The sequence below is a fragment of the Syngnathus scovelli genome, chromosome 11 (assembly GCF_024217435.2).
Source record: "Syngnathus scovelli strain Florida chromosome 11, RoL_Ssco_1.2, whole genome shotgun sequence".
Classification (NCBI taxonomy): Eukaryota; Metazoa; Chordata; class Actinopteri; order Syngnathiformes; family Syngnathidae; genus Syngnathus; species Syngnathus scovelli.
The window spans coordinates 2187946-2197987 of NC_090857.1; the positions used below are offsets into that span (position 1 = coordinate 2187946).

The 10042-nt window shown below is 49.7% G+C and overlaps 1 protein-coding gene across 5 annotated transcripts; it reads left to right on the forward strand.

Annotated features, from left to right (window-relative positions):
* Positions 1-93: 93 nt before the first annotated feature.
* nisch (nischarin) lies at positions 94-9799 on the forward strand. 5 transcript variants are annotated; one of them, XM_049732943.1, is made up of 26 exons: positions 95-327; positions 718-801; positions 1010-1192; positions 2231-2279; positions 2466-2629; positions 2701-2796; positions 2879-2974; positions 3051-3203; positions 3273-3341; positions 3451-3636; positions 3733-3861; positions 3929-4042; positions 4360-4549; positions 4721-4815; positions 4959-5023; positions 5092-5645; positions 5737-6325; positions 6533-6717; positions 6850-6910; positions 7070-7202; positions 7326-7476; positions 7685-7804; positions 7899-8060; positions 8130-8296; positions 8378-8523; positions 8590-9799. In XM_049732943.1, exons 1-26 carry the CDS (start codon positions 247-249, stop codon positions 8912-8914), a joined length of 4347 nt encoding a protein of 1448 aa, XP_049588900.1. In that variant the 5' UTR covers positions 95-246; the 3' UTR covers positions 8915-9799. The 5 variants fall into 5 exon arrangements, 4 of the variants coding, with proteins under 4 accessions (XP_049588902.1, XP_049588900.1, XP_049588901.1 ...); XM_049732944.2 differs by having other exon boundaries at positions 8378-8479; XM_049732945.2 differs by lacking the exons at positions 4959-5023; positions 5092-5645; positions 5737-6325; ... (7 more) ...; positions 8378-8523; positions 8590-9799 and having other exon boundaries at positions 94-327; positions 4639-4768.
* The last annotated feature ends 243 nt before the right edge of the window (positions 9800-10042 follow it).

The window sequence follows — 10042 nt, forward strand, 5'->3', positions numbered from 1 at the left end:
GTTTAGACGTCTAAACGTCACACCTGATCAAAAAAGGAACTGCAATACGGGAAATGACCTGAAGGAGGTAGCAACACGTCATCGCGTCCCCCATATTGGAGTAAAAGAAGAAGTCAGCCGCTTGGCGTGACAACAAATTAAATGGCGGCCGACGGCGAAGGGGGAAATTCGAGCTGCGCTGCAAAATATCGGGTTAAATGACAAATTTCATCCCCGACAGAGCGTAGTCTTTGTCCCGGTACGACCATGGAACCTGTCCCGTTCAGTGAGGAGCTGTCGGAAAGAAAAGTGTGCATTGTCGGCTCGGAGTTGGTGGAAAATTACACGGTAAGATTGGGCTTCCGTTTCTGAACTTGGCTTGTACCTATCCTGCGTGCTGGTGAGAAAAACAGGTCGTGTTTGAATCATCGAATTGTTGCGTCCTTGCGTTCGCTTTGGGTCTGCAAGCGGGCTGCCTGCAAGCGGAACGGGCTATACGAGCTTAGCAAGCTGTCACTATCAACCATCATCTTTCACCAATTATGCTCCAACACAAGGAATTTGTCCTCGGCAGTCGGATTCACTCTAGTATAATCGCAAAATAATGAAAAAAAACTACGTATAATGACATAAATCATCATCAACCGTATTGTTTTATAATCAGTAGAATAGCCACTGGATTGCAAAAGTATTCCATAGCTTCAGTTTAACGACAAAGTGACTTTTTTGCCCTTTCAGGTGTACCTCATTGAAGTTTTGGATGGAGAGCACAAGTGGATGGTCAAGCATCGCTACAGTGACTTCCATGACCTCCATGAGAAGGTAAACATTGAAATCAGACCTCCAAAATATGTTTTTCATAACAGTAAAGACTTGGAGACTATACTCATATAAAGTATTTGCGTGTTGGGTGTGTGGAGCCGGTTAGTCTGGGTGTGAGCATCTGGGTGCGAGTTGTGACCTACAGCTGCTTCTCGCAAGTATTGTCGTGTTGGTTTTTGCGTGTCTGACTGTGTTTTCTTCTCCTCAGTTGGTAGCGGAGAACAAAGTGGACCGGCATCTGCTCCCGCCCAAGAAGATGCTGGGCAAGAACTCCAAGAGCTTGGTGGAGCGTCGGCAGAAGGAGCTCGAACTTTACCTGCAGGCGCTGCTCCAGCAATTCCCGGAGGCCACGCCCACTCCCCTCGCTGCATTTCTTCACTTTAACCTTTACGTGAGTCTCATGGTAGTCCTTACTTATTCGTTTCTCGGGTTTGGTAGTTTTATTTTATTTCTGTTTTATAGTAAAAACAAAAAAACATTCAATTGGATCACCATTTGAAAGGTACAATCGTTGAATCGTTGCTTGTGCAGTATTTTTTTTTTTTTTATCATTCCGAACAAATTAATTCACTTTATGTTATTGTCACTTAGCAAATCTTTCCAACTTGCATTTGAGCTGTGTCTAATCTTAGCCAGTCGTGATGTTGCTGTGTTATCTGGTCAACGGGCAAATAAAACAGTAGGCCGCTTGTTCCACCGTTGGCAAAAGCATCACCATGTGAGCATCACTTGAAGTGTGCAAATCGATGACGGCCGCAAGACCAAACAACACTACCGTTCACCAAAGCAGAGTTGTGCATTAGCTAGAGGCTGGAAGTGAAGGAAGCCAGTATCGGGAATCCACTTTTTCCAAGTTCTTTCTTGACTCCATGATTTTTCTCACTTTTCTTTCTTTGTCCCAACTTTCTGTCATGTTGTCTAAAATGGGCACAACAGATGCCGAGGCGAATTCCGCAATGCAAGCTGATATTAACAATTTCATCTTGCTGTATGCTAAGTTCAGACAACAACAGACATCCTGTTAAAATTCAGCCTTTCAAAATAAAAGCATGTGGCTACAAAATTTTCCAATTATTTTGTGCTCATGTTTAAGTGACTGTAAAAAAAACCACACTATGTAGCCCAAGAAAGATTCTCATTTTATCCCTAGCTTTAATTTGGAAGGTCTGACTTTTGACAATTTTTTCTCCTCAGACGTTGCTAGTTGGCAATGAGAGCTTGCAATGTTTCTTGCCATCTGTTGAACCCTTTTTTGCACAGTTCACAACACGCTTCAGAGGAATGCACATCAATTCCCAAGTGCGGATGTATAAAAAAAAAAAACTGGACAACAGCTGGGCCAAAAAATGAGTCATTTGAAAACCAGGATATATCCTCTACTTGAATAGCTTTTGAAGGATTTCCGACTTCATTGTTTTTCCTCCTTCAGGAGATCAACGGCATCACGGCCGCGTTAGCCGAGGAGTTGTTCCATAAAGGTTTGCTTGCATCCTTTCTACTCCTCCCCCCCCCCTACCTGTTGAAAGAAGTATTTACAATTAAATCGGGTCGGATTCAAAAATCCAATTCACGACCGTAAACCTCCCGTGAGTTCACATAATTTGGAGTGACAGAATGAGCACACGATTTGGTTATCCTCCACCAAAAATGGTGCTTGTGAATAGGCGAAGAGTTGCTGGCCGCTGGCAAGGTGTTCTCCCTACGGCCACTGCAGCTCCACGCCGTCTCCCAGCAGCTGCGTCTGGCCAAGCCCACGTGCTGCAACGGCGACGCCAAGACCGACCTGGGTCACATCTTGGACTTCGCCTGCCGGCTGCGCTACCTGAAGGTCAGCCGCGCTCCTCGCCGCACCACTTGACTCGCGTCTTCTTTTTCCAACTGCCACGAATCACCCTCCAGATCTGCGGCACCAGTGGCCCAGTAGGAAGCAGCAACATCCTGGAGAGGAATCTGCCCTTTGAGCTGTCTTTTTTCAAGTCACTGCTTCAGATTGAGGTAAAGGCGTTCACGTTTTCACACAATGCAAATTCCTCAAATGATGTGACTTTCAAGTTTGTTTGTCTTTGGCTCTCCTCAGATCAGCGAATGCGCAGCTCAGCAAATTGGAGGTTTGTCATCTCTGAGGTCCAGCCTGCTCACTCTGAGTATCCACCACTCCACAGACAGCATGATGGTATTCATACAAATTTCCGGTGCTATCCTAACTTCCTAATGCGCGTTATGTGCTAATAAACGGGCTCTTGGCTCAGCTGCTCCTCGTTCCGGAAGCCAGCGAGTTCCCTCAGTGGGAAGCCGAGGGCTCGGAGCGTGGCTGCCCCGTGACCGCCGTGGTGCCGCGCTGGCGCAACCTGACCACGCTGGACATGAGCCACAACGCCATCGGCACCATCGACAGCTCAGTGGTGAGACACGCCTGGTTTTTGTGGGACCTTTCCTTTCCTCTGACGTTCTTCACTGCGTCACCGATGTAGAAACTGATTCCGGAGGTGGAGTTTCTTGATCTGAGCCACAATTGTCTTTCCTCGGTGGAAAACCTTCAGGTATGAATCACTGCTGTTGTACTGTCGAAAAAAAGAACAAAGTACTCTATCAGAGCTTATTGACCCAAGGGCTGATGAACAGAACTATGCCAACTCCCTTGTTTTACAGCATCTGTACAATCTAGTCCACGTGGATTTGTCCTACAACAAATTGTGCATCCTGGAGGGGGCTCATACGCGGCTGGGCAACATCAAGACCCTCAGCCTGGCTGGCAACCAGCTGGAGCGGCTCACGGGCCTCAGCAAGCTCTACTCGCTGGTCCACCTGGACCTCAGCCACAACCAACTAGCTCAAGTAAGCATCACATTTTGGAACCACTGCTCCAAGCTGGCCAGGGCGCACACATCAGGAAGGAACACCTCCTCAGAAATTTTGTTTGTGCGTTTGCAGTTGGAGGAAATCAAGAACATTGGCTCGCTGCCGTGCCTGGAGAAGATCAACCTTTCCTCCAATCCAGTTTGCATCATCCCTGACTACAGAACAAAAGTCCTGGCCCAGTTTGGAGACCGAGCAGCAGAGGTAGCGCGACCGTTACCGCAATGCTGTCTTGAGTGTGTGTGTGAGCCATTCCCATGTCTGGCCTCAGGTGTGTCTGGATGGTCAAGTGACCACAGAGAAGGAGTTGGACACAGTGGAGGTGTTGAAAGCCATTCAGAAAGCCAAAGAAGTCAAAGACCGCAAGAGCAGCAGCGACAAGAAGGTAGCATTTGTGATGGACAACAATCAAATGATCATTAAGCGCCGCGTTCCCCCATCATTTTCCCAGAGACGACATCAGGTGTGCTGCAAGAAAATATCTAATTTCACGTCATGGGTTAGAAAGTGCAAAAGCAATTTTTACCCTCGTGTCTCGAGAATAATCATCTCATGGACACTGCCCGAGATTTTGCCGACGCGGCCGTTCTGCTGGGTTCTCTGTGAAAGATCATGGCAAGAACAAAATGTCTGCCTTTCCTTTGGATGATTCGGATGGTGGCTGCTCTCTGAAGGCTTCCTTCCTCTCTGTCCTCTCGTCAGATCAGTGAGGAGACCGAGCTGTCTGCTGCTGCACCCCCTCGCCTCTCTCCTCCTCTCCCTCCCCCCCCCTCCTCCTCTTCTTCTACTCCCTTCTCTTCCTCTTGCTGCACCTCTTTTGTTGCCCCTCATTGTCTCAGCTCTGCGCCAGCCTCTTCCTGTCAGGCCCGGCAGGCTTCCTGCACCAGCCGAGGTAATCATGTGCATCATCGGTCTATGATTGACTGAGAGATGGTGGTGTCTACATGAAATTGCTGCATTTCCTGGTTGCTTCCGCACTAGAGCTCCTGCCCTGACGACTTCTTCACAATAAAAGCGACTGAAGGTACTTAAGTCCACTGACGCTCTCGTGTCTTGTTTGAAGAGATGACGAGCCGAGAAGAAGCCGCCGTTCCCCCGACCATCCTGCCTTTCCCGACTTCCTCCGATGCGCTCCTCTTACCTGCTGACACCACCCAGGTCAGACGCTCCGACCTGTTACCATGGCAACTATCTGGTTACTTGGCATAGATAAATGCAGTGATTTTCTCAAGAGTGTGACTGAAAACTTAAATCACTTAATAATTCAATGCCGATTATTTTTTTGGAATATCTGGGTGCAGGTTGGAGACGCTGCCATCCATCACTCTGAACGTGGTCACCAAGCCCCTGCCAACATGGTCACATGGTCAGCGGCTAAATCTGATCAAGCTCCTTTCATAGAAAAACAGATTGTCAATAGTGCTCCTCTTGCAGTTGCCCGTGCTCCTCCTCCTGCTGCTCTTCCTCCTCTAGTCTGCCTGAAGTTACCTGCCCGAGCTGCAGCGCCACCTGGTGTCCTCTGCTCACCTCTCGTCTCCTCTCCCTCACCGTCACCGACCGGCTTTTCACAGGCCTGCTGTCCACGCGCCTCCAAGCCGCCATCAAGGAGCCAGACGAGATGATTGTGGAAGCCGAGGAGGAGGAGGAGAAGGATGAGGAAGTATACCCATCCAGAGAGGTTTCATCCCACGTGGAGGGCACGCAAGTGGACGGTCCGCTCTCCAGGGATGGCTACTTTGAAATGGGACTAGATGATTCCATTCAGGACCCGTCTCGTCATCCCGCCGGGCCCAGTGTTGGTCCCTCCGACCCATGCGATGAGGAGCGGCAGCAAGAGACTGTCAACAGTGTGCTTTGGTGCTATTGTCTTAAGCTAGAAGAAGAGACGCAGGAGGTGGAACAGAGCGTAATGTGCGTGGTGCTGACGGACAAACGTTTGTGCTTGCTGCGCTTGTCACACGATAGCAAAGGGAACATTCTGGATGCAGGTAAAGAAAGAAACGTCTTTTGCTGGTCAAGTTAGCTTGTCCAGAACGGTACCATTGATGAATGGAATGAGCTGATAAGCTGTTTTTGCAGATGAAGACCAGAGTGCGTCCACAAAGGCTCTTGTGTCTAGGCTTGAGGTGGCCCTCCTGCTGCCCTACTCCCAGCTGCTGCTTTCCTCACACGCCGAGCTTCCTGCCTCCTGTCTGGCCTTGGAGCCCCAGAATGGTGCTACCCGCTTTTACCTTTTCTCCGAGGCCCTGGAGCTCCTGAGAACCAGGGCTGAGCTGCAGAGACTGACGCAGCTCACACAGGTAGCAGAGACTCCTCATCTCCTACCCCGCTCCCTCCTGAACTCCTGGGAAGCAGAGGAGAGTCGGGAAGCTCAGGGAGGCTACCTCAGCTTCCTCTTGCCCCCCTCTCCCTCTTCCACCCCGCACCACCTGTCGTACACCGAGGAGCTCCCGTCGCTCCTCTTCCTCACCCACCGACACCTTTGGGTGCTAAAGATGGATGTCAGAGAGATTGCGGAGAAAGAGCGGAGTACTGCTGGCCTTCATCAGGCTCCGTGCAGGCTGGTCCGCGTACCCCTCAGCTCTGTGGTGCTTCACCCCATTCAGAGAACTCAGACTGAAAAGGTGACCAGTGGGAAGTCCTGCCGCCACCCTAAACACCACTGCAGGTAAAAGGGCTTTGGAATTGCCTATAAATGCCACTGGAGGGCGCCACTTAAAACGGATAGGATCATAAAGTATCAACACCCTGCGTCAAGCATGTACATAAATGCATTCAAGAGTGAAATTATGACCAAAGCACGGTCACGTGATGCTCATCAATAATAATAACTGGCAAATATTCACTTTATTTGGACCCGTGATGTCATGTTCAGATTGAGCCACACGGCGGAGATGCTGCTGGCCGGTGGGAGTCTGCTGCTGCTCTTCCCGCTGGCCCAGGACAAGAGCAACTTCTTGGCTGAGCTGAGTCGGCGGAGAGTGGCTCTGGAGGGGCCGAAGATGGTGGCTCTGCCACTCCCGTGCAGATGCTGGCCACACTCGTGTGAGGCCGTGCAAGGTGATGGACATCCTTGGTTATCCTTAGCCGCTTTCTCCTGAAATTGGTGAAATTATTTTGCCATACCGATACCTTCGATGGAGAAGATTTGCTCACCTTTGCTTGAGAGTGACACCTGCTTTGGTTTCTCAGGTCACAGTAGAAATGCTGTTGAGAAGTGCTGTTGTTGTGCAAGAGCGTCCAGCACCAGCAGGTAAGCTGCTATAGCTACTTTAGACTTCATTTCTGGGTGACACAAAATCCAATTGGCCAATTTTTCATGTTATTTGGCTTTATGAAACCAGTACAGTCTTACATCATAGTGCACGCTTCCCCTGCCTGGTCCTACTTTCTCATCCATCTCTGCTTGCAGCTCCTCTCATCCCCGGCTGGAAGCAAACCAGCCATCCCTCCACCTCACCCAGAGACTGTCCCCAGGGCTTAAGCTCCTGGCTGGGCTTGACGCGGAGCAGCTGCTGACATACTTCCGCAGGCACATAGCACACGTAAGGATGCTCACCTTGGGCTGCCATTTGAGCTTTTTCTGTGGAGGAGGCGTTGCGTAAGAATTCGTGTCAACCTACTTTGGGTGATTCGAGATTCAAGTCCTGTTGTTGTCCTTTTTCAAGTCCGAGGAGGACGAGGTTCGACATGTCTTGTGGCTGTCCGCCGTCCTCTACGCTGCGCCGGAGACGGAACTGGCCTGCTGCCTCTTCCTGTCCACAGACAGCATCTACTTCCTCTTGGAAGACTCTGCTGCCACTCGCCACTGCCTCGCAGGTAACCTCAAAATCAACGTGTAAAACCTGAGCCCTGAGTAGCTGCAATGTCATTTTTAGGTGACAAGTAGCAAAATGGCTGCCTGCTGAGGTGGATTTTAACAAACGGAAATAAGGATGACTAAAAAGACTCTAAATCAATGTCCGACGATTGGAAAAATGCTGATAAGCGTCATTGTCGTGACCATCTCGCACATCTTGTCTGCCAGAAACGGACATGAGCATTTGTCCGGATCCAAACGTGCGCCTTTGCTGCTGCTTGACCATCCGACTCGCCGATCTGCTCTCTGTCAACGTGGGCTTGTTCGATCAGTACTTCAGGCTTGTAGGTCAGTCTTTGACATCCCGCTCAGGGCTTCTAACCCTAATCCCCACACACACACACACATTTTTCTTTTCCAACATTTCATTTTGACTCTTCAGGACCCTCGGCCAAGCACATTGTTTCCTGCCTGAGCAGAGACAGTTATGGCACAGGAGTCTTCCTGCAGGAGCTGATGTCCACGCTGAGCCTGCAACAGAAGCTTCCTGCTCCAGAGCCCTCCGAGCAGGACTTCTACTCGCAGTTTACAAGCACCAGCTCAGGTGACACAGATGTGATGCAAATTGTCAGAGAGAAATGAAAAAACATCAACTTTCTTTCACCTCCTGCAGGCAAGATGCAGAACTACGAGCTGGTCCACAGCAGCAGGGTGAAGTTCATCTACCCCAGCGAGGAGGAGATGGGGGACCTGACTTTCATCGTGGCTGAGAGGAAGACGCCCTCTTCGTCTTTGTCCTCGCGTTCCTTTAACGTGCTACTTTACCTGCTGGTGTTTCAGGTGTGTTTATTTTTTTGCTCTGCAGCCATCAGTACAAAACATTGGATGCTCTAACGCCTCACCGGAATTTTGGACTCCCAGGTTCAGTTTGCCAACGGTCAGGCCTGCGACACATCTCCTGTCCTCCAACCCCGGACGCTGATACTGACCAGCACGGATGTTTTCCTGTTGGACGAAGACTACGTGAGTTATCCTCTTCCGGACTTTGCCAAGGAGCCGCCGTCCAGGTATGGTTCCCGCTCCGTGCCCTACGACCCTGCGCCAGTCTGTAATCGTTGGGCCCTCCCCCACAGGGAACGTTACCAGTTGCGGGAAGCGCGGCGGATCCGCGACTTAGACCGGGTTCTCCTCGGCTACCAGATGTACCCTCAGGCCCTGACGCTGGTATTCGACGACCTGCCGGGCCCGGACCTGCTGTGCCACCTCACCATGGACCACTTTGGGGCAGAGGGCAAGGATCCGCCCCCGCCTTCGGCACAATGCGGGGGTGCCGAGGGTGAGGTGCAGTGGTGCGTGTTTGTGCCGGGGGCCGACGGCCGCGAGAGACTCATCTCCATGCTGGCTCGCCAGTGGGAGGCGCTGTGTAGCCGAGAGCTTCCTGTGGAGCTCACCGGCTGATTGGAGTGCCGGGAAAGGACCGCAGTGGGAATGGCGCCACCTTGAGGCAGGCAGGGACTTACAAATAGATCGCTCGCCCACGGCTGGGGTGGCGAGAGGAGTGGCATTCTCCTAGCCCCTTTCACACGAATGCCTTTGGTGATGTAAAGAAAGCATTCATTTCCAACTCAGCGACAAATTTCTTTTTTTTTTTTTTTTGCACATTGTGATTTCAACCCACTGTCTTCATTTTGTCCGCCACACCCTGTTTGCTACCTCTCACTTGGTGCTTTGTCTTTCAGCGAGATCGAACGAGCACTTTCTAGAAGGGAAATGACGCATGAGCCATCAATGGACAGTGAAGCACTTATACCATCTCGCTCCCTCCGTTCCTACCATTCACTGAGTGAAGGACTCCCAGACAAGCACAAATTAGTGCGCCAAGTAAGAGTCACTTTTCACAATATCCCAAACTTTTTTGTCAGCAGTGCATAAATGTGTACATGCGTGTTTTTGTTAAGTCAGCCAGGCGGACGTTTTTCAGCAGGGGGCGTGCGTCGCACAGCTTGATTTTGAATACTTCCTTCATTATTTGCATAAACAAAAAATGGACTGTTTGCAAAAGCTGAGCAGTTTACAAATGTCCCAAGTTGTACCCCCCCCCCCCCCCCCCCATAAAAAAACTTTTGCACTGTTGAATTTCCAACCACTATATGCGCAAACAATACCATGCACCAAACATTTGAGTTCTTTGCACTTTGAGATTTCCTGAACAAAATGAAAAAGCGCTTTATTAGTCAAACTGATACAGGTGCCAGCCAACTTCTTAGGTACATTGACACACTCGCCAGATTTGAATACCCCAAAACCATGTACCTAATAAAATGTCCAGTAGCTGTAACTGTTGATAGTCTGAATAATGATTATTTTTTTGAAATTATTTACAATATGTGTGTATTGTGTGCTATTATCACTTAGTATTATTTTAAGTATTGTGCTTATTGATGTTTTTTTATGTTTAGCTGGTTGCAAGTTGTGTCCTCTGGTCAAGGAGAACACAAATTAATTAAAAAAAAAAAGTCATCAAAACGTCTTGGTGATTGTCGTCATCGGCACTTTTTGCAGGCTAATTTGTGAAAATACTCAAGC